At 35.9% G+C, this 24402-nt stretch overlaps 5 protein-coding genes across 8 annotated transcripts; 1 reads left to right on the top strand and 4 right to left on the bottom strand.

Moving 5' to 3' along the window:
- Positions 186-5018, bottom strand: LOC109708651 (lipoamide acyltransferase component of branched-chain alpha-keto acid dehydrogenase complex, mitochondrial). 2 transcript variants are annotated; one of them, XM_020230463.1, is made up of 8 exons: positions 4508-5018; positions 4239-4391; positions 3249-3374; positions 2066-2469; positions 1407-1654; positions 1027-1115; positions 713-943; positions 186-529 (listed from the first exon to the last, which is right to left on the bottom strand). In XM_020230463.1, the coding sequence occupies exons 1-8, from the start codon at positions 4697-4699 to the stop codon at positions 416-418; spliced, it is 1557 nt and encodes a 518-aa protein (XP_020086052.1). In that variant the 5' UTR covers positions 4700-5018; the 3' UTR covers positions 186-415. The 2 variants fall into 2 exon arrangements, with proteins under 2 accessions (XP_020086052.1, XP_020086053.1); XM_020230464.1 differs by having other exon boundaries at positions 4513-4622.
- On the bottom strand, positions 5516-9991 carry LOC109708653 (malignant T-cell-amplified sequence 1 homolog). 2 transcript variants are annotated; one of them, XR_002215806.1, is made up of 9 exons: positions 9887-9991; positions 8869-8950; positions 8694-8761; positions 8423-8520; positions 8101-8237; positions 7514-7581; positions 6604-6667; positions 6025-6092; positions 5516-5945 (listed from the first exon to the last, which is right to left on the bottom strand). XR_002215806.1 is itself a non-coding variant. In XM_020230466.1 (9 exons), exons 1-8 carry the CDS (start codon positions 9895-9897, stop codon positions 6075-6077), a joined length of 546 nt encoding a protein of 181 aa, XP_020086055.1. In that variant the 5' UTR covers positions 9898-9991; the 3' UTR covers positions 5516-5945; positions 6029-6074. The 2 variants fall into 2 exon arrangements, 1 of the variants encoding a protein (XP_020086055.1); XM_020230466.1 differs by having other exon boundaries at positions 6029-6092.
- On the bottom strand, positions 10904-11943 carry LOC109709354 (dynein 8 kDa light chain, flagellar outer arm-like). Of its 2 annotated transcripts, XM_020231547.1 has the most exons (3): positions 11782-11943; positions 11578-11683; positions 10904-11201 (listed from the first exon to the last, which is right to left on the bottom strand). In XM_020231547.1, exons 1-3 carry the CDS (start codon positions 11920-11922, stop codon positions 11119-11121), a joined length of 330 nt encoding a protein of 109 aa, XP_020087136.1. In that variant the 5' UTR covers positions 11923-11943; the 3' UTR covers positions 10904-11118. The 2 variants fall into 2 exon arrangements, with proteins under 2 accessions (XP_020087136.1, XP_020087134.1); XM_020231545.1 differs by having other exon boundaries at positions 11173-11201; positions 11578-11943.
- On the top strand, positions 15640-18667 carry LOC109709226 (bidirectional sugar transporter SWEET16-like). Its single transcript, XM_020231340.1, has 6 exons — positions 15640-15781; positions 15891-15927; positions 16141-16351; positions 16471-16632; positions 17655-17774; positions 18133-18667. The coding sequence occupies exons 1-6, from the start codon at positions 15748-15750 to the stop codon at positions 18448-18450; spliced, it is 882 nt and encodes a 293-aa protein (XP_020086929.1). The 5' UTR covers positions 15640-15747; the 3' UTR covers positions 18451-18667.
- LOC109709227 (late embryogenesis abundant protein Lea5-like) lies at positions 20528-21358 on the bottom strand. Its single transcript, XM_020231342.1, has 2 exons — positions 21151-21358; positions 20528-20944 (listed from the first exon to the last, which is right to left on the bottom strand). The coding sequence occupies exons 1-2, from the start codon at positions 21219-21221 to the stop codon at positions 20713-20715; spliced, it is 303 nt and encodes a 100-aa protein (XP_020086931.1). The 5' UTR covers positions 21222-21358; the 3' UTR covers positions 20528-20712.

The raw sequence follows: 24402 nt of genomic DNA on the forward strand, positions 1-24402 counted from the left end.
TGAGAGATTGACATACAATTTTTACTTAAATCCACCTGCGTGATTTTTAGAAAAATAAAACTTCGTCGTCATTACCGAAGATCTCTCACTGTCCCCTGTTCCCTAAGCAAAATAAAAAGTTTTCGAAAACTCAACTAAGCATAAATTATTGCTCATTCAAGCAAAATATCAATTACTCAAGAAAATTGAACCAACATATATCAAGATCAAATTTCATTTTTCACTTTCATATAAATATGTATACAAATGTCTGCTGAATGCATAGACAAATTGGTTATTTTGCTGCTTTCCAACAACAAAACATATCTACTTTCGCCTTTATTTCAGAAAAGCTTCTTTCTAGTTGAATAATCACTAGCTTCAGGAGCCAAACTTTTTCAGAATTTTTAACTCAATTGGGCTATTTTTATCTGAATCATCTCATGTGTAACAAAAGCAGCTCCGGCTTTTCGATCAGAAGCTTCCACTCGTTACAGAACCTAGCAACTGTGGCTCCATCTACTACTCTATGATCAGCCCCGATAGTCACCTGCACGCGAATAAATCACTGTTAAACGCGATGATTTTGCATCGACAAATGTTGCAAAAGTATGCTTAATTGGATTTTCATGATGTGAATTTATGAAAGCCATACGTCAATGTTTACATACAAGATATGTCGACGTCTAGCTAAGGTGGTCAAGTCATAATAACCCAAAATATGACAGCTTACATTGGTTACAGAAGCAGGATATATAGTTTCGTCATCATCATCATAACGGGGAAGTTTATGAATCCGTCCAATTGCAATAATGGCCACTTCAGGTAAGTTAAGAAGTGGAGATCCGAACTTTCCACCGATGGCTCCGATGTTGCTCAATGTTATTGTTCCCCCAGTAATATCTTCAGAGCTTAGCTTGTTATTTGATGCCAACAGCTGTAGCCGCGACAATTCCTTCGTGATCTGATTGCAGAATGGCCATGATTAAATCAATTCTTGCATGCATTACAGCAAAATAATAAGTGTATCTTTAGAATAAAGCTGACCTCCAATACTGATAATGATTGAACCTTCTTTATGTTCGGCACAACTAAACCATAAGGAGTGGCCATCGCAACTCCAATATTGTGCCAACCTACATAAATAAGACAGTATAATCGAAATTCTGTACATAAGAGATATTCTGCAGTGATAGCAATAGTTGTGGCATCATACGAAGCATAAAATTCCTTCAACTCCGCGAATTAATTTTATATAGATGTCACTATGAAATAATAGTAAACAAAATTTTGAACAACATGAAATTCAAAGGAGATCCCCAAGAAACTGGTTGAATTAGTAGTGAAATTCTCTTATAATAGATAAAATCAAATGAAAGCAAGTTGCATTTCTTTATGTTGAAACCTAAAAAGAATATAAGAGATACCTTTAACGATAACTTCATTGGCTTCCTCATGGAAGGAGCTATTCAACAGAGGATATTTACTCAAAGCCGCTGAGAGAGCCTTTATGAGGAAAGGAAGAAATGTGTGCTTGACATTTTGATCTGTATTTCCACTTTGGAATGCAGCCTTAAGATCTACAAGAGCATCGCAGTTTATTTCTTCTAGGTAATGAAAATGGGGTACTTTTGCAGCCATGCTCATTGATTTGACCATCGATCTCTGATATCCCCTGAAATGTTAAACATTCTCTTCAATTCTACTAGCGCTTAAGTTTTCTCTAAACTGGAACAAGATCCATATAAAAGGCCCAAGAAATAATTTATCATAAATTATAAGGGACCAAATGCATAAATCAAAATTAAGGGTTTTCACATATAAATATCCCTGCAAAATCATCTATTTACATAATAAAAAATTTTACAACTTTGTGTTTAAGAAAACTCTGTTATTTCCTGGTGCTCAATTTATAGGACATTGTTCAATGTAGCAAGATTGGAAAAGGAGTTCAATTGATAGGACATTGTTCGGTGTAGCAAGATTGGAAAAGTAGTTTCTCTTGTCAGAAGCCATGGCTCTAGCCATTATCTTAGCAGTATTATGTTGATTTTCAGTATAATCTGATACAAGTATAAACAATTACCTGAGAGGAATCGTCTTATCTTCATAATGTTGATTTTCGACAAAATTCATATTTAATGTTTTCCCATTGTTCAGTAGCTCAAGTTCATCTTCATCAATAATAGTTCGTGAAATTGAAGGTGGTTCTTGGCTTGTAATCTTGCTAGAAACAAAATTCAGAATATCTTCTTTCAAAACCCTTCCATCTTTTCCTGTTCCACGAATATCATTTATGTTTATACCATGCTGCTTTGCTAGGTGCCTAACGGCAGGTGTAGCTAAAATTCCCCCAACAATCTCTTCTTCTGCATCTGATGAGCTTTCACAATCTACTCCAGCAAAATCAGAGACAGATGTCAAAGGACTTTGAGTGTCTAAAGAGCTTGGAGTGTCTTCAACAAGAATCTTCAATAAAGTCTCACCAACCTACGAAAATCACACTATGTAGCCTCAGGATCTTTCCGCTACAATAGCTATTCAAAAAGTAAATTAAATAATAACTCTTGTCTGCTTGAAGTCATTAAATTTTAAAAGACCCTTCTCTCTATATTCGAAAGACAGGACAGATGTAAATGAACAAAACATTTTATGTATTTAAAGTTTCATATCGGCATATCCTGAGCTACTGTAAAGCTGCTTGAAGTGCTTGCATATATGCCAAAATATGTGCAAGAAAAATAATGCGCATATTTCATATGCCCTTAAAGAAATTATGAACTTCTCCTCACAGAACTTTATAAAATCTCCTGGATTCCAAAGATCTTATTGAATGGTTCAACAATTAGTGCAGAAAACAGCTTCTTTTTTTTTCTTTTTTTTTTTTTGAGAGAGAGAGATAGGTAGCACGCTACCCGCTTCGTTTATTTCATTTAGAAATAAACTTAGCTGGAAATATGAATCAACTAGGATTCGAACTTGGGTCTCGGGTACCAACCACCAAGCCCTTTGCCACTTCCTCTAGGGACGGTCGGTAAAACAGCTAATTTTTAAGCACAATAGTCACTAACTATTGTATAGTATAGGCCAATATCTTCTTAACCAAGCCTTATTACACACAAGGGTAACTCAGTGATACGAAGGATACCTAAGAACAAATGATTTTTTGGCTGTCAAAGTAACATAAATAGTGAAATGAAACAAAGTATACAAAGAAATTGTTCTATATCTAATAAATATCTGTCACAGATAAGCTCATGCAGCAGTACCTTCACTATATCACCGGGAACAAAAAGAATTTGAAGGACTTTTCCTTTGAAGCGGCTTGTAATTTCAATAGTGGCTTTGTCACTTTGTACCTCACAAAGCCTTTGAAATTCTTCCACTTGATCACCCTGCCATTGGACATTCTATTAATATCTAACAACCACCCTGTGAACAATTATATAGTTGAGAAAGAATCAGTATAACTGAACTTTCAATTCAAACAAAGAAACAGTATGTTTGGTCTGACGAGAACTATGTAGTGGAAAATCCAATTTGACACTAGAAGCCTAAGTAGGCTTCTTGACCACAAAAGTGGAATATCCGAATTGAAGCTTCTGCTTTTGGCTTAAAGCCAACGTGCTGAGGGGTTTAGGCAGACAGGAAAGATTTAGGAGTCTTTTTTGAGTACAGCAATTTACAAAGTCATAACAACATTTCGAACTGAATCCTTTTTAACAGTTTCACACTAGAGCAGGCACAAAAGCAGCAAATTGGAGCATTCTTTTTGGTTCAGAAGCCTATTTTGATTTGGTTGTTAACCAAAAGCTTTTGGCCATCCTGTTGCCGCCACCTCTACTTCTCAAATATAGAAGTTGTACGACAAATATTGGGTGAAGCGCATGGCTTGGGAAGCTCTACTCAATGACCACTTCTAAAGAATCGCTACTATGACCAAACAGGCCCTAAGTATGATCTGTGCAGCCGCATTTTGCATGTCAAATTGCTTTAACATTACCATTTATTTGTGCTATGCTATTTCCTCATATTATTTTCTCTGCCAACGTAAAAAAAAAAAAAAGATTTTTATGCACCTTACGCTTATAACCAACCACACAGCATTCATACTCAACAAATCAATACTCAATTCACAAAAAAAAAAGAAAAAGCAAACCACAATCACCTCTCACCGTAAATTACTCCATCAAATAAATTTCTACAAGACCCAAACCGTAAATTGATCATAAAAAAAATCAAAGAAAAATCTTTCTCACCTCCTCGACGAACCACTTGAGGAGCTCGCACTCGGCGATGCCCTCGCCTGTTTGCGCCAGAGGCACCTCCACAACTCCACCAGTGGGCACATCAACCCACGCTTGGCTTGAAAACCACCTCATCGCCTTCCCCAAACCACATCGACCGATCAACTACACCGAGAAAAAGGATCAGATACAATGGGCCAAAACCCCAATCCAAACAAAAGCCATTTCTCAATTTCTCATAAAAATCGAAAAGCAACGATGTAATTGGGAGAAGAGCTCACTGAACCGGAGCATGGAGGGAAAGTGGGCGAGATCGGAGCGGCGCCGAGGGGAGAGAGAGGAAGAAGACGAGAGAAACCGAAACGCGGCGGAACCGATTCGGAAGAAGGGGCTTTGGTGGAGATCGCGGCGCCGCAGAGCGGGGGAAGCGGCCGAGGGTGACGAACAGTTCGAGCGAGGCGCCTCCACGCCATTGGAGACGCGGGGAAGTATCGCTTCTTCTTCTTCCTCCTCTTGCGTTCGGTGACGAGTTCGATTTTGGTAGTTCTCTTGTTGGAGTGGAGTAGCGGAGAGAGAGAAAGAGAGATAGAGAGAGAGAGAGAGAAGGGTTGGGACCCTTTTAAAAGCTCCGATGACGAGGATTAGCATGGGACTTCAGATAAACAGTAGTGAGGTGGTTCCTACGTATTCGCTAAAGTAGACCCCAGAGTGTACCCAAAACCCACTACCCAATTAATTAGTATTTTATTTAGGAAAATGTTACATATGCACTCCTATAAATGTGTAAATCTTAGACCCTTTATATACTAGAGTTTAGAAAATTAATTTGAATTCTTAATTTTAGAAGAAATTAATAAAATTAGCGGATACTGGATACAAAGAGTGTAAAATTTATACGTAAATATTAGGTATAAAGATAGTGTTTCTCTTTCGAAGAAAGAATGTAGTGAGGGCAGTACCTAACATGTAAATGTCTATCTATCATTTATGTGGATCTAATGCATACAAATAATCACTATGAGAACAATTGATGAAATAATCTTATACTAGAAACTGTCCTCACCAAATTTTTATGTTACAACTTGAGTTCAAATTGCAATAAGCGTCTCTCGTTACATTGTGATCTACACACACCTCGAGAGAAAAATATCCAACTAACTTGTGACTGATAAATTAGTATACCTTCGAACTTACACAGTTCGTTTTGGTTATTTTTGGTCCCTTTGATGGACTTAGCATTTTGCATATCCTGGCGCAAATTTTTATTCGTTATTTGAATCCAACCATCCTGATCGAAGGAAATATAATTATAGTTGCCCACAAATAACAGAAGTGCAGGTAGGAAGTTACAGTTTGGGGTACATTCTATCTTCAGCTTAGCAGAGGTAAAAATTCGGATAAGGAACGTGCACGGAAGTAAAAGACGACGCTGGACGTTCCTTTCTGCCGCCAAAAGAGTCCAAGACGGACCTAATTTTTAGGTACTAGAAAATCCACCGCGTGAGCTTTTAAAACAACGCAAACTCATGAAAAGAAGTTCATAAATTTTAGGTACCATAACTTAACTTACGGTATCGTATAATGTCCACACATTATAGCAACCATCAAGAAGTTCCAATGCTAACAACACTAGATAAAAGTGCCGTCGTTCAAAGCAGCTTCCGACGTAAAGCATTTCGTAAACTTCAGCTATAGCCTATAGATGCTAGTTCTTGCAGCCTGCATGAATATAATAAATATTGAGTGAGAGCATAATTTTTATTTTCGGCTGTTCACCAACAGTTAAACAATGATTTACCTACAAAATCTCTTCAAAATGTCATTCCAACGGTCCTAATGTGCTCATAGTTATTCGAGCCGCTCCATCTACAGCGGAAAGATAATGAGTTACCACACAAAAATAGCAAGAAAATTGTAATTGAAGGTTTCCATATAGTTATACTCGTAATATGAAGGGGGCAGTTATATGCGATCATCATTTTGCTGTTCACGAAGAGTTGTAATGCACAGATTAGATCCACCAAAGTGCTTCCAAAAAAGCTGGCACAAGGCATTTATAGTCGTTTGACAATTACCTCTCCCTAATCTTGTTGTGCAAAATACTGTAGTTTTTTTTTTTTTTCTTCGAGAAAGTAATTGTCTCTTTCATGTATAATGTAATTAAAATTTGATAATTTTTGTATGTTTCTTTCATTGTGTGCCATGATGCAGTACGAATAGATTAAGATGTGTAAGAACTGTCCTATCTTACTACCATCTGAAAGACATCGAAACCTAGAATGTCACATCAATTTTCTGTCAGCAAACAGAATGAGCACAATGATGAATCAAGATGAGATATTGCATCAAGAAGAGATAAAGGATAGAAGCTACATACCTTCCACAGGCCATCATTTAGATAGTGCATGTTATCTACCCCAATTCCCTTATTAACGGTTCTACTGCAACATTTTAAAAGATGCATCGATCAAAGGCAAAGCACTTGAAATTGAAGAGAGCAGAATATGAAGTGCAAAGAGTAAAATTTCTTTTGACTTTTGAGCCAACAAATTAACAGCAATTTCTTGCACGAAAGAAATAACAATTCAACAGAGGAGCATCAATCACATATAGTTTCCAGCATAACTGTACCCTGATAACTAGTAATAAGTAAGCATGGAATGTGTAAAAATCATGGATTCATGTACTAATAAGAGATGTACTGCAGTAATTGAATCTGAACAACTCAGAACTTTATGATAGCAACTACATGAAAGTGAAGATCAACAGACTCTACCAAAATACTGTAGTGTAAGCTATTTTTCAGGTCTGTTAAATACGATGGCAAAAATGTACTTTTGGACCAAAAAATGTTGGTAGGGGTTACCATCAAAACTATAGGCACATTATATGTATCAATATAGTTGACATTAAAAGTACGACTCAAGACCTTATAAGCAACCCAACATGTATTGACTGAATGTTGGCATGCTTTGATTAAAAAACATTCTCTGATGAACTAACTCAAAACCCATCATAGGCATCTTACAGTCGACTAATTCTATTCTTTTTTATATCTCTTCAAGTGAGACATTCATCCATCTCAATATTTTCATCTTAGTTGCACTCGCCAAGCACCAATGTACTACAATGCACCAATAATGTAATTCCAATGAATTTCAGGCTTCATTATCAAAAGTGCTGACAGATTATATACAATTACAAATAAAAGTTCTAGAAGTCATCTGTAAGAAAAATAAAAAAATAAAGAACTCACATCTAAGTATAAATTACAAGCCACAACTTACATGTCTTTTGCTGGTAACTTCGTAAATCCAATTGCCAATGCATGTTCTTTTCCCTCAGCCATTATAGCCTGCAATCAAAAAAGCTTCATAAAACAACCACCATAAACATTCAGTAAACTGTGAGCTTGCATATCAATTAACAGCTAAACTGCTAAAAATATAAAAATCTTCTATACGGTTAACCATGTATCAAAGATGAGTAGCCCATCCTTGACAAGTTGTAGAGCTACTTACACTATTGAAATGCGTGACTGCAGATCAGTAACCTTAGTCTACTGTATCTCAAAGTTAAATACCTATACCTCAACTGGCTGTAGAGCAACTGAAGTTTCAAGCACAGTATCTCAATGGAATTACTTAAAAGATTATGACAGATGAAGCTCATCAGTGTAACTTAGATTAGGTTTTAAGACGGTGACTAACAATAGAAATACACAAAAAAATAACAGATTACTTATACTAGCCCATTTCTTCCATTATTTCACAAGTTCTTGTAGGCTTAACATGGAGCTGATGAGCCCAGTTTCTAGTACTCTATATAAAAGAGAACACATAAATTGAACTATACGACGCGAGAGAAAATTTACCACAGGTGTTTCTTCCAATACTTCGTCATTCAAAGCGCCACCAGGTGATGTCAGACCAGGGCACATTATATTAGCACCAGCAAGAACAAACTTGATAGCACCCCTATCTACTTGAAATTTCTTCATTATATCTGGATCTGAAAGAATAAGAAATTCATAAGAAACTTGAAATCATTCTAAATACCAAATCCAACAAAGGAACCCTCACAACAGACATTGGAATTATATTTCATGATACAACATAAGAGAAACTTTATAGCACGAAGAATGGCGAAGGTAAAGAAAATAATTCAAAAGCAGGAAGGCTGAGGAGATACATTACATTGATGAAGAAGCCGCAGAGTTGGCATGTAAGGACCATCACGGACATTGAAAAATAGTGGCACATTGTTCATCACTACAAGATTTAAATGATTTTGACTAGAAAGGAAAAACAAGACATTCATCAGGACTTCAAGTGCAGTTATTCAGAAAATTTCAAAGTAGCATAAGCAAATAACCTCCACGAACAGCTGAAAGACAATCGTGTATACTATACATCAACTATCGACATGCATTTCAATGCCACCACAAAAAGGAGGGAATTGACTAACCATTTAGCAACAATTAGAGGTGATTTCTTCGGAAGTAGGTCATCTAGTAAAGGTTCAAGACCAGGATACTGCAAAACCGGTAATTTCATCACAGATAAATCACGAATTATAGATCATCATCGCTGAAGTATGCACATAGTAAACAAATGATAGGTGCTCTTCAAAAGTTACAAACCTCATCAGCAATGCTTTGCCGAATTTTTCGCTGAACAGATGCCTTCACTTGATTTTGTGCAGATATATCTTCAAAAGAGAACCTCCACAAAAAAAGAAAAGAAAAGAAAATATATTTAGTCATATCAGTGGGAACAACTACGACACAAGGGCACAAACTAAACAGATCTCAGATGTTACTAGCAGTTTGTGAAAGAAGTTACAGAGAGAAGGTTATGCACTAACAAAGCTCAACTTATCATTACGAAGAAGAAGCAATTGTAACCTGTCTATCTGAAATAACAATTTCCAATTGTTTTTAATCAAATTATTGTGAAAAATTTAGTAAATTCGATCAGCCGAATAGAATAGCTCTTAAGTCAAAATAGGCAAATTACAATTAAGCAAAATTTTCTCAGTTTCAGCAGATGACTAGCACTTTCTGAACAAACGTTGGATCCTAGGTCAAAAAAATTTTCAAGTCAAAGTATAAGACATTAACCTCAAAACAATTGTTAGATAGCATTTTACTGCAAATGCCCAAAAAAAAATCCGATATTGACTTCTCGAGTTTCAAAGTTCTTAATGATATTTTCATACAAATCTCCGATTAGTTACTGAAAATGCCAATTTCCTGCATTTAACAACCATACAAACATGCAAATTAAATCAATTTCAAATCGATAGTCCACGTCACATCTTGTTCGAAGAAACATTGTACCAAAATACTCGAACATCAAGCATACAGATTAGATGCTCCTACTTTCAAGCTTCGAGCAATCAAATACTCAAAAAGGAAGTGTTTTTTTTTAAATAGAGTTTCGCAGTATCCGCCCTCCAAATTGGCCATTTCGAAATCACAGAATTAACCAGAATCCTACAGATTTAACCTAAAAACAAAAGAGTAGAAAACAATGCAACCCTAAGGTAACGCAACTAAGCTCAATTTAAGATCCATCGCAAGGGAGTGCGAGAAGTAGATCGATGTCGACGGTAGAGAGAGAGAGAGAGAGAGAGAGAGAGAGAGAGAGAGAGCTCACTTCTTGAACATGGCGGAAGAGAGAGAGAGAGAGAGAGAGAGAGAGAGAGATCGGGAGATCGAGAGCGGGGCGAATCAAAGCGAGAGGAAGAAGAAGGAGAAGAGCGACGCGAAAATAGAAGAGAAAGATGCCGATCCGATCCGATCCGATCCGACCCGAGTCGGGAACTCGCAAATGGTACGGATCGCGTGAGACGAGGCGGTATCTGTTGGGCAACAATGGTCCGATCCGTTATCGGCTTGGCCGTGACGTGTCACCTGTTGGGCCAATAATGGGCTGGTCATCATGGGCTGGGCCATGGCGTAGCAGGTTCGTCATGACTAGGGATGCAAACCACCCTCGCCCCGTTTTCTTGGTGGGCGTGAGCGGGTTCATGACGAGGTGATTCTTTTTTATATTTTTTTTCTCCCACTTATCACTTCATTCGGGAGCAGGACATAACAGTAGTGAATTTTGGCACATCGGTATGGATCAACCACCTCCCTCTTTATTTTCTTAGCGGATCAGAATAATTTCGGAATCAATTACTTTTTTTTCTTATTTTTATGCCCTACTTAGACAATTTTGAACGGATGAATGCAGAAGCTCCACCAATTTAGATCCATTTGCATCCCTAATCGGCACGTGATGCATTATCTGTTGAGCTCGTATTGGGCACAAAAATGCGTACACAGGGCCACTTCGGCTCTACACCTGTAGATATGGCCGGTCTCCCTACTTTTTAATAAAATAAAAAACCGTTGGAAAAGGCCCTAACAAGTTAGGCACGAGCAAAAAGTTCAAACAGAAGTTCAAAAGGTTTTTCAATTCCTAATTTAGTGGGAAGTTAGGTATCTCCTGCAAGACTTTTTCTCGTCCACATATTCTAGTTCAGAGGCATAGTCGATTTCGACCATTCCAGTAAGAATAAAAAGGTGGCAAGCACTTGCTGTTCGCGCACGCGCTCGCAAACAAACACTTTCTATGCTGCAATATTTAATTGATTCCAAATTATACACGCTTGCTATCAAAAGTCTCTAATAAAATCTGAACAGATTGGTACAAAAATCTACGGGCACCAATAATACTACAAACAACACAGTCACAACAACAGAAGAACTAAAGAGCATCAATCAGAGAACTCTGCTTCGCAACATAGCCATTTTCTTCGGATTCTTTTGTGTTCCAGCGCAAGTTACGTACTGGGAGAATAAGATATGTAGGTGAAGCATAGAAGCTGCAAATGGACCTGTTCACCCAGATTTGAATAATAAGCCCGCCTTTGACTCTATGTAGAAGTAAATGAAGTGGTTGGTCTCATGAGTCACAAATGAACCTGTTTCGCAAGAATAAATAAAAGCAGACAAAATGTTAGTTCGCCTAACGCTACAAGAGATCATACACTATTCAATAAAGTATAAGCGCGCACATTTAGCCATCATATATTGTTGTTGTTATCAAGCTGATTGTTTTAATATATATAACTAGTTCATGATTTTTGGCCTGGATTACTACACCGACTAGCGTCACTCACACAGGCATTTTGCAACATGGCAAAATAAGAAATCTGGTGTTTCTGTAACAAAATGCTGAAATAAGTTTAAAAAAGAAAGAAATCTATTATTGGGTACTTACTTTATCGCATGTCTAAGAGATAAACTAACTAAACAAAGTAAACCAGAATAAAAGAGGAAATCGATAGATGCCGGTACCGAAGTTCCCGCCCACAATGCAGTGCCATGTCGGGCCGTGGTTCCGGTCGAACTCCTTCTTGATGTACTCCGCAACGTCCTTCTCCATCGCATGTCCATCGAACGCCTTTTATATATATTCATCACAGGCAATTTAACCACGGTATGTATAAGCTTACATTTCTCGATGTATGTGAGCCAAAAAATATTAGCAGAGGGTCGTACAGCACGGGCGCAGCAGAAAACCTCCTCGCGCATCTCCTCCGCCATGTCGGCGCTCTTCAACGTGATCTTCGCCGCTGGTTTCTTCCGGTTGTTGTCGGAGACTCTCAATCGCGCCACCGATGCTGCCGCCCCCTCCGCCATCCCCGCGCCTCTTCCGATCTCCTTCCCCAATCCCGAGGTCTCTGTCAATCTTTCTTTGTATTGTTACCTCAATCTCTGCTATATAACGAACTATCTTTTCGTAGTACGCGTTTAAATTTCGAATTTCTAGGAAGAGAGAGTGAGAGAGGCAGACAGCGTGCTGAATTTGGAGCTCGGATTCCCCGGGGCCTTCACATGGGCAGTCTGCCCCCTTTCTGTCAAGTCAAAACTGCTGCCTGGAAGTTACTGCTAAAGAAGACTGCCGCCAGACAACCACTAGTTGCCCTACTGTTCATCGTCCAAATAGCTGTCTAATTAAAAATAGATTAAAAAAAAACATAAAATTTTTTGAATTACAAATTATTTTAATTTAGTTATCTAATCTTTTAAAATTTTTATTTTACTTTCTAATCTTTCAATTGGTTTAATTTAAAACAATTAATAATATTTTGACTTGAAAATTTAAGTTAATTATTTCTTTTAATAAACTTATAATTACGAGAATTGCATGAAATATACTAATTAAATATATATAGATAAATGACGCATTCAAATTTTAAAATTAAAATATCGTTGACTGAGTCAAATAAAATAAATTGAGATATTAGATAATATAATTAAAATTTTAAAAAAATTAGATAGCTAAATCAAAATAATCTATAATTCAAGTACGATTTTTACTTCAGAAATTTAGGACTTCTTTCACCTGGCAGTGTGGCCTCCTGCTGCAATTTTCTAAAAAATGTGTAATTATGCAATTGTGCGTGGGGTTGTATGTGCAACCACATGGACAAAAATTTTGTGGGCACCGTCCCCAAACGCCACGTGGCCGATCCGACGGATGCCCTTCCCTTTGCTTTCTCTTTCTTTCTAAAAATACGGGTTTTTTTTTTGTTTTTTTCTTTCCATCGATGGCCGTCGGATGGGTGACATGACGCCCATCCGCATAGTCCCATAAAATTTTTGTCCCAACCACACGTGCCAAACGGACCACTGCACTTGAGTCATTGTGTGCCACAAAAGTCGCAAAAAATATGACAGTCAAACACCTACTCAATTATTCAAATCAAAATTGAGTTTAAATGTGGGGTTTAATTTCACAACGTTTTACGAGGAGATGATTTATAGGGTCTAGGGGTTATTATTTGTTATTTTTTAAAATATTATTTTTATAAGACTTAACTCACAAATATCAGTATCACATGCTACATGAATCTATCAAGTAAAAAACATTGTAACAAGCCCCTCCTGGAGGGAAAAGTCTAGAATGTATCACTTTTTATTATTGATATGATATTTTCAGCATTTGAGAATATAATTGAATGCACATTTCTATAAGAAAATAACTCAGAAAAATCAATGTGCATTAGAGTTAGAAGTTATAATTATTAGAAATCTATATATGTGGATAGAACAATATTTTTACGCTGTTAGATTCTTTTTATTTTTATTTTTATTAGGATAGAAATCTATATTGCATTAGGATAGAACAATATTTTATTTCTACGCTGTTAGATTCTTTTTTAAAATATATATTATGGAAGTAGCGAGCTTATTCTAAAATATGTGACTTTTATATATGTGGATTCTGAAATAAAGAAAATCAAATTTATCATATTATTTTTTGATGTCAAGGTATCAAATATCAAATATTACATAGGGTGCATGATGCATTACGCAGATAATTACAGATAACGTTATAGCGCAGAAACTTGGGATCATATATAGCTTCTATGATGAGTCGGTTTTCTGCATCACCCTATGCATGCATGATATTTTTTTGAGAATTGGTAGCACGCTACCTGTTTTATTCATTGAATGGATAAATTTGGCTACAGAGGTGAGGCAGCCAGGGCCTCAAGAAAAACAACAGAACAGAGGAAAAAAAAAAAAAAAGTCAATCATAGCGCAGATCTTTCCACGAAAAAAGTAGCATCTTGAGCCTTTGAACAGCTATAACCGGGTCAGGCAGAAGATTACGAAAGATAAAATTGTTTCTAGCCTTCCAAATCGTCCACCAGCAAGCGACCAATTTGGAAAGCCTATAGCGCTCCTAATCCGCATTCCAGGCCCATCTTTCCACCTATCCCAAACTACAAGTACATCATCCCCCAGCTCCTCTGTCTGGACGTCCTCAAAACCCATCACCATGAAAGCCTATGCATGCATGATATTCTCTCAAAAAATGTTGTAATTTCCAAATAGCTAATTCTCAATTATGTTGCAAATGTACAGATTATTGACTCAGGATAACGATAAGCTTTTAGGAGAATATTTTTTTTAACGTGGAACAATATGAAAAGTAATAATAAAATTTTTAGTAAAGTTTTACAAATAAAAAAATCAATAAATAGATGGAGGTATTAGAGTTGAGAACGTCGTCACCAAAACGGTGCCTTTTTATATGCAGAGTGGGAATGTTTGGTTCTAAAAGAGTATTGTACTGGAGTGACTAGAAGATGCTAGAAAATTCCCGAGTGATTACGCATCACATTACGATCGGTTTTTTTATTTGAACTTGAGTGGTCTCCTCCGCATATCTTTTAAACTTGAGGAAACGATCTCGCGTGTTAAATTCATTCCCATTTTTTTTTTTTTTTCTCCTTAGAAAACTCGACATTTACTACTATATATAGTACTTTTGGTTTTTTCTCTTGAGTGTATGTAAATAACTTTTCTCGAATGAGTCTTTGTAATAATCCCACATGCTTCCTTGCTCTATAATCCAATTAAACATATCACCTCTGAGTTGTTGGAATTAATTAATATTCATACTCTCTATTACCCACATGTTACTGAGTTAACTTGTTCCTCTCAACAACATATAGCATTAGTAACTTGTTATTAAGTTTACATTTTTTTTTCTATGATAATATGATTTAATAAAGCTAATGATAATTTTAGCGCATGCATTGTCATATGTTGAAATTGCCAATAATTTCTAAGATCAAAATAACTAGGACAAAGTCGCTTAGGTCAAAAAGTGAAAGTAAAATAATAATATAAAATACTCAATTTCATAAGGCTTCACCAAACTTTATCCTTATCCATTTTTAATTTATTTATTAAAGTTGTTCAAACATTTCAATCAAAAAAAGTAGAAAGAGTAACACATGGTAGATAAAATAGTACACATATCCCATCAAATCGAAACCAAAAAAGTTACTAAACAAAAATTAAATCGACAAATTTTGCACCGCTGTCCACTACTACGTGTCTCAATTGTATCCGCATAATGTTTGACACGTTAAAAACATGCAAAGACCAAGGAGATACATTACAAGTAAAAATGCACTGAGGCCCCTCACCTATACCCCAATTTGAAACCAAATTCTAATATTTTATTTGAAATTTTTTATAACTCTATTGATGAATCATTAATTATCTAAGATTTATTTATTATTAAATAGTTAATATTATCAAATTCGTAGAATGATCGATTAAAATTATTTGACTATAATTATTTTCAATTCTAAAGAGGTAAAAGCTAGGTCCTAGAAGATGTTAATTAAAAAAATAAAGTTTAGGCGTGTATTTCAGAATGTCCTATACTTGAGGGAGGTCTCTATACATTTTCATCTTTATATATATATATATATATATATAAAGTTTATATATATAAAGTGAACAATGAGAGGTCCCCACGCTTCCGTTTGTATAGTGACAAACATAAAGCGCACCGCTCTACATCAAATGAGTTAGATATATATGGATTACTCTCCTCTTTCCCACACCACATCCTCCCTACTTAATTATTATTGTTACTATTAATTCCTCTCCCTCTCCACAACTATTGTCTCCTTACTCTGTAGTTCTCTACCTCCCATGGCTGATCTAAGCTTCATTGTGGGAATTGTGGGTACGATATATATAATTTTATGTTCTCCTTAACTTTTTTCTTTGTACTAGCTAGTAATAGACACGTAACGTACACTTTGTGATTAATATATATTTGCTAACTTTTGCAGGTAATGTGATCTCCATATTAGTCTTTGCATCTCCAATGTAAGTTCATCGATCATCTAAATATATATATATATATANGATCATATATATATATATATATATATATATATATATATATATATATATATATATATATATATATATATATATATATATATATATATATATATACTTACACTCAATCTTTTTATTTAGTAGTTAATTAGTACTAAACGTGTTGTACATATATCCTGTGTGTATGATCTGATTCAGCGATACGTTTCGTCGCATAGTGAAGAAGAAATCAATTGAGAACTTCAAAGGGTTACCCTACGTGATCACTCTATTAAGCACTTCTCTATGGACTTTCTACGGTCTCCTCAAGCCCGGGGGCCTTCTAATCGTCACGGTGAATGGCGCGGGCGCTGCACTAGAAGCTATTTACGTGACTATTTTTCTTATCTACGCCCCGAATGATATGAGAGTGAGTTATTCAACTTTGTCGATCCATTTTTTATTTCTTGTTTGATTAATTTGATCAGTGCGTTCTGAAATTGAAATTGAAATTGAAATTGAAATTTTTGAATTCGGGTTTGGATTTAGATGAGGATGGTAAAGTTGGTGGGGTTGTTGAACGTGGGGTTTCTCGGGGTGGTGGTGCTGGTGACGCTCCTGGCGTTGCATGGGGGCGTCCGCATAGTTGTCGTGGGGGTCCTATGCGCCGGGTTGACTATAGGAATGTATGCGGCACCACTCGCGGCCATGGTAATTATGCAAATTCCTTTCTCTTCTTATTTGATCTTAATCTCTATATATGTTTACTAAAAATAATACTTAACAGAAGGGAAAGTCATATTTCTCAATTTACAAGTTGTTTTTAGGAGATTGGTAGATAAAATTAATTTATTGAATTTTTGTGAATGCTAATACCATGCTAATAATTTGTTAGTTTGGGTGTTGGAGATCTCTTACGCTTGTAATCTTCATTTCATTGCTACTATATATAACTACCTAATCTATTGTTTTTCCATTGAAATGTGTTAGATTCTGGTAAAATGTTGAAAATTAAAATATATACATTGAGATATGTATCATTAATATCATTAATATGAAACAGCTAAATTTAGAATTTGAGATGTTTATCAAGTCTTTTGATACTTGCGATAAGGAACGGGTGGGTATATGTATGTTGAGATATATAGATGAGAGGCCACGCTGCTGCAGTTCCTTTTTCTGACAATAATTTAATTTCTTTATTGGATCGTGGCATGTCAGTGTACTATTGGCACAGTGAAGAATCTTTTCTATTTTTCTTAAGTTAATAACTTTTGATGAATAATTAAATAAATTAGTTTTGCAAAGCTAGAACCATAACATATTGTTTTACTATATAAAAACTAATAGAAAAACTAGTTAGTTATCATCCTTTTCAAAACCACTTCAATATTGAAAATTTGTGGTTTTCATGGAAAGTTTAGAAATTAAAACATGTGGAGAGGGAAAATTTGTGATTTGGGTCCAGTTAAATATGCCTTAATTTAATTTTCTAATTAAACAATGGACAGTGACTACTTACCAAGAATTGCTAGCATACCTACCATGGTCCATTCTAGTGCAAAAAACATAGAAGAAATATTAATTGTGTACCGAACACTTTACATGCATGTCGAGTACCATAAAAAGATTATACAATTATTACTACCTATATCCTTATTTTGATGGCTTAATGTGTTCAAATAGAGTATGATAATACATCTTTTGTATATCTTGTGTATTTTGCGTTGCAGAGTATGGTGGTGAGAACAAAGAGTGTGGAGTACATGCCCTTCTTTCTCTCCTTCTTCCTCTTCCTCAATGGTGGGGTTTGGAGCATTTATTCAGTGCTAGTGAGAGATTATTTCATTGGTGTAAGTACTCAATAAGTTTTATGTTCATTGGCCTTTTTTACTTATAGGTCTTTTTACTTGGAACTTTTACTGTTTTCTCCTTAATTATGGAGTATATATTTGGAGATATCTACTTGAAGAGGGTAAATATTAATATTTCTCCAAGGAAGGGGTAAAAAGAAAAAATTGAAGGTATGAATCTTTCGCATTTATTTTAATGGCCTTGTATATCAATGACATATAAATATATAGCTAATTAATTAAAAGATTGGGAAGGCGAAAAATGTTACTTCATCTTTGACATTAGAGGTTGTTTCCGTGATTCAAATTAATGTTGTTAAATTATTGTTGTAATTGAGTTATTGATGTACACTTTCAGGTCCCAAATGCCATTGGGTTCGTCTTGGGTTCAACTCAATTGATCCTCTATGCCATTTATAGAAAGAAAACACCGCCACCGCCGAAGAAGGCGTCGGAGCCGGACGAGGAGGAGGGCTCAGCACACCTAATGACCCAAGCGGAAATGGCCCAACTAAAGCCCTTGAGTAAAGGGGCTAGCCTACCGAAGCCGGCCCGTCAACATAGCCTAACTAACAACATCATGAAGTCTCTTTCCACGACTGCTTATGAACTACAATCAATTTGGTATCAGAACGAGTATATAAAGAGTCCAGAGGAGAACCACCTCTCGAAATGAACCTAAGTAGTTGTCTTTGACTCTTACTATGAGATCAAGTGTACACATGAACATAAATTTCATTATCTATACACTTTCAAACTATGTACAATTTCAGAAGTTACTCTCTTTTTTGTGTGATTGTAGTAATTAAGCATATTCTGCTAGCTGTAATGGGATGTTATTATTTATTATTTATGAGGAAAAATTATGAGGATGAACCTATTTGTTGCACTAATTCATTCCTTCCAAGTATTTGTCTTGTATGAGGCAAAAAAAACACAAAGTAAAAGTATCTCATGTTATAGTACAGGGTTTGAGAGGCAAAAAAACACAAAGTAAAAGCATTAAGTTTTTCTTGAAAGAACAAGCACCAGCTCATCTAGTAACTCAAATTCCCTTAGCCAAATATTACAGGTGGGGTAAATTAAATGTATAGGATGTCCCTGATATTTTACCCAAGTTTCACTTAAGTACTCCCTATTTTTTTTGTGTTTGGCATTACTTGTAGATGTGGTATTACTTCAGATATTCAGGTTGAGTAAAGATACATTATACATAGTATTTTTTTAAGTTTTACAGAAAAAAATTGTGCTTCCCATGAAATGTGCCTCTTCTGGGAATAATGTAGAAAACTCTGCAACATCGTCCCATAGTAGCTGGGAAAGGGTGATAAGAAGTCATTGTAATGAATCCAATTACTTTTATGGTTTCTCTATAATTTTCTCTATATGAATATATGATGCTCAGAAAGAGTCATATAGAAAGAGAATCATTTTTCGATCCGATGCGGAACTATTGGGACGTTACAAACTCTCTTGTTAAGACTCCGACGTTCTCGTCATGTCCAAACCAGCTCCCACCAAAATCCGTAGCTCTCACACTTTCGACTAATTAATATTCGGTTCTGATGTCAATTGTAACGATTCGATCCGTTAGTAATAATAACTTGTTGGACCAAACTACCAATCCAAAATACTTAGGTTCAGTTATTATTACTAGTGTATAGGGCTTATATATTCGAATTAGAATTATTTTTCTATCCGATATGAAATTATTGAGACATAACAGATATAATGCCTATTTAGCTACGTGGTTAGAACCAAGTTATCAGCGCAAGCACCGTAACGGGACACTCCGCGCTAGACCAAACAAGGCCATAGATGTTAAGGCCACGATTATGTTGTTGATTTTTTTTCTTTTTTTCTTTTTTTTCGTTTTTCCTGCTATGGAAAAGAGAGTGTTTTGCACCTAGAATAATTTTAAGCCTGCTTTCTATTGCTTTCACTTGGAGCTAGCACTACTGATCTTGCAGTCATTACTATTGTTAAGGATGGTGGAGATGGTTATTAACACTTTTAAAGCTCTTTGCCTTTTTAGGCCACTGAATAATCTGATTAAAGACTCACAGATTCCACAGATTTGCAATATTGGTTGCTTTCCTTGGTAATCAAGTATTACCAACTTTAGGCCATTTAGTAAAATCCAGCTCACTATAATGCACTTAAACTCTTCTAATATCATGTAAAATAATTATTATACTATAAAAAATTTAAATGATTAGAGAACGATATTTATATATTTTTATATTTAGCATATATTCAAATGGACACAGTCCGTCTCTTCAAGTAAGCATAGATAAGATTAAAAAAAAAAAAAAAATCTTTCGCTTTATTTTTTATTTATTATTATTATTATTTTTTTATGTTAAGGACGGTGTTGTGGGCTCGAGGCGAGAAAGAAAAGCACGACTCGAACATTGAATTTGAAAAAGGCAAGTAGGTGGAATCTAATGCAGAGCCAAAGCTGTCACGCAGTGCTTGCGGTGACGAAACGCGTCAGCTTCATTAATTGTTAAAAATTATTATTTATTATTATTGTAAGTTACCCGTTACATATGCGGAACAAGGACTACGCTTAATTCGTGTCACCTCATTTATTAAGCACAATTAATAAAATCATTAGATTAATTAGTAAAGCTACATGTACGCAGCTTGTAATTTTCCAAAAATAGGTTAATTAAGATGCATGGAATTTCATAAGGGTGAAATAAAGAAAAGATAATAAAAGAATTAAAGAGTTTCATAACGCGGCATCGTATATAAATATAATATAATAGTGTCTATTTTTATTTATAATCTTAACTCGGCCAACCTACTATTAAACCGCAAGAAACTGCAGCATCACACAAGCGGTCTTTTGAAGCATACGGACGCCAACTGGAGACAGATGGAAACTTCTAGAAGGTTCTGGACCATCCAATCATACATATATAGCACTGCTTCACTTTTTCGGATTCAGAAGCACCTCTCGGAGCCCCGCAGCGTCCATCTCCCCGGCCCGATTCGCCGGTCGGTAGTACCCAGTCACCGGATCCGGCAACCATGCCACCGCATCCGCCTCCGCATCCGCCGAAGCGCCTCTCCTTCCGCGCATAAACGTCGCCGCGGTTTCCTCCGCCGTCCCACCCCTCCTACCCGCTCCCATCACCGCCGCCGCTCCAGAGTAAGCCCTCCTGTATCATGTGAAACAACCGTTTATCTCTATAAATATTAAAGTATGTAAAAAAAAAAAAAAGGTGAATGAACGATTTTCGAGATTTAAGATTAGCTATGATTGGATGTAATCATGTAAATAATAATTTATTTTTAAATATTTAGAGCGCTAAATGAAAAAAAATAATTATGGTATATTTTAATTGGGGCGAGATCTCGGCGTTACCGGTTGGCGAGGAGGGCGACGCCTTCGTAGAGAGCCGCGAACACGCCTGCGTTGGAGAGAGCGCGAGCCATCTGATCTTGATCAAGCGGCCGGGATCCCGCGCTACAGCGATCGAAGAGATCTCTTCTTCGCTACAGCGGGGGAACCGGCTCCGCCTCTCTCTCTCTCTCTCTCTCTCTCTCGCAAGTCGGGGAGGAGGAAGAAGCGGAGAGGAGCGCGGATATTTATAGACGGGTCGATGAGGACGGGACCCGTTGAGATGTCGACACGTGTGAGTAGATCAGCGGGGGTCGCTCCACTAATACAATTGGGCCGAAGCGGGAGGTGGCACCTTAGTGGGTCCCACAGGAGGGTGGGGGCCCACCGTGGGTATTGCGCATGGTCGACACGTGGCGAGCGGGGTGTCGTAGAATCTAGACGATTCTGGGGGAGTAACGAGTGGCGTTGGAGTTTGCGCCGCTTGGGTCGTCTAAGAGCCGGATTCCGTCAAAGCCGAGTCCGTCCCTCCACACCGTTTTGACCCACCGAGTAAATCATTATTTATTATTTATTTTTTATTATTTTTTAACTCATTGCAATGTTGGTAAATATCTCGTATTTTAAGAAACACATCAACAGAAGCTTAAACAATCCGAACCGTCCATTTCAATGTTTGGTTCAGATTTTCCTATAATACTACTATATTTGGTTTATATGGTTTATAATCTTTGTTTGGTTTCAATGTTGAGACAAATCAACACCTATTAAAGGAGAATCGAATGACAAATTACCCAAAAAAAAAAAAACAAGAGGCCACGATTAAACACGAAGTAAAGCAAAGGTGCAATCCATCAAAGAGCTCCGTGCACAAGGTGTTTGAAGAAACGCCCAAGAGAAAGCCAAAAAGCAACAACTTTTGCCCAAATCCCCAAATCCAAGAGATCTAATGGAGAAAACCCAAATCCTAAATTGAGGAAGCGGGCTAAAAAAATTGATAAAAACCAGATTTTAGCATTGCCCCATAACAGAAACAATAAGGAATCAAACTGAGATTGTGAGTTTTAGTACATGGGTGTTTTTCTTTTTTAAAAAAAGGTCTTTTAATGACTTTGGGGTGAGAAGGATTTTTTAAGATATTTAGTTAATGATATTGCTCATAAATGAGTTTTAAAATTAAAATTTATTTATTCTTATATGATCATACGATTATTTAATATAATTTATTTTATTTATTCTTATATGGATTGAAACCGGTTGGCTTTATAAATTTGATTTCTTGTGTGTTTTTTTTAAATTTATGTCTTATATTGCTTATTAATAAAATTAATCAAGTACAAATTATATTAATTTATAATTTATAAAAAAAATAATATTAAATATGATCATAAATATAATTTTGGAATAGACTATATACACTTCACTATAAAAATTTCTGAATTTTATAAAACAAACCAAACAAAGTAGTTCTATATACACAATAATTCAGTATTTTATTACTGTATTGAATCAAACGCAGTAATATAATATCAGTAATAATCATATTTAAAAATTTTAGATATATGATTATGTCGAAATAATCTATAATGCTGCACAACTCGAGCCAAATACATTCGAAGCGTAATATTATGGTATAAAATGTACTGTAGTGAGTTTTTAAAAATATCTATTGATTCAGATGGTGCGTATTGATTGAGGTGATGATGATGTACTTGATTATTAGGATTACCTGTTGCGTCGTTATCTTTAATATTTGTTCTCAAGCACACGCAATAGTTGATAAAGCATGTCCCCATCAATGCTATCTTAATTTGATATGTTTGTATCCTAATAAGTGGTAAAATATCGGGGTCCAATAAGGAACCATCAGTGCTATCTTAATTTGATATGTTTGTATCCTAAGTGGTAAAATATCGGGGCCCAATAAGGAAGAATTGGTGTAGGAATTACTCATTGAGGAGACATTCCTTTTTTTATCTTATGGTTTGAAGATTCTTTTTTTCTTAAGAAAAAGATAGCACGTTACCCGTTTCATTCATTACGAAGTTGAATTAAGATACAAGACTGAGGCATCACTGGCCTCGATAGTGGTGAAACAAAACAGATTGCGAAAAAAGAAAAAAGAGGAGAAAAGAGTAAATTATTAGCGATTACATTGATGTCTATCCATTGAGCTAAGGTGCTCCCACTGGTTCGCCAGCTGTTTAATCTTGAAGGCTCTAGCACATGGGTCTGTCCGGGTCATCCAAAAAATCGCACCATTCATGATCTCCCAAATAACTTACCAACAGGCTATTACTCTAATAAGCCCGTTGTTCATCGATTGCGCCCCCTTCCTTTCTTTCCATCTATCCCAGACCAAGTTCACGTCTTCACACACTTATGGTCTAAAGTTTATATTCATTTATGTTGAGGATATCCTGAAGATTATGATTTTATAACTTAATTTTGGTGTTCTTAATTTGTGGTTATTGGCTATTTACAGGAAAAAAATTAATTAAAGAAAGCGATTTGCAGCCGCCTTTTATGACTATTTATTTGTTGCTTTTATTAGTAGATTATGAGACTCCAAATCCAAATTTAGTATGAGCAATGTCTATTTATGGCAAAATAAGTACAATTATTACAAAAACATCCATAAATAATGAGATATTATAAGATATATATACCAACATTTATTTGCAGTTGGTGCCGTTCACTTCATTTGAACACCTGGACTGCAAAAACCAAAAAGACAAAAAGAAGGAAAATTTGAATCAAGACAACATGTATTGACGTCATTGCGATGGTCCATGAAAACTCATCTTAATAGACTAGGTTAGCTCATGAGATATTTCCCTGGACTTAACACGGGTTTGTGTAGATGTAGGTTGCTGTCCACTTCATTTTGAATGAACTCGATCTATTAGAAATGTAAAATAACTAAATTTCGAATACAGAATTTTAGATACCGGACCGTCCGTCCCTAGAGCAAGTGGTAAAGGGCTTGGTGGTTGGTACTTGATACTCGAGACCCAAGTTCGAATTCTAGTTGATTCACATTTTCAGCTAAGTTTATTTCTAAATGAAATAAACGAAACAGGTAGCATGCTACCTATCTCTCAAAAAAAAAAGAAAAAAGAGGATTTTAGATACCAGCTGTTAAATTTTTAATCAATTGTGCTAGATATAGCCGGTCGTCCTATGTTTTGTAGTTAAAGAAAAAATAAATTAGTTCACATAAATAATTGGGTTGTTTGCAAAAAAAACTACGGACCATTCTCCTCCAATGAGAAA

The sequence above is a fragment of the Ananas comosus genome, linkage group 4 (genome assembly GCF_001540865.1).
Source record: "Ananas comosus cultivar F153 linkage group 4, ASM154086v1, whole genome shotgun sequence".
Taxonomy (NCBI): Eukaryota; Viridiplantae; Streptophyta; class Magnoliopsida; order Poales; family Bromeliaceae; genus Ananas; species Ananas comosus.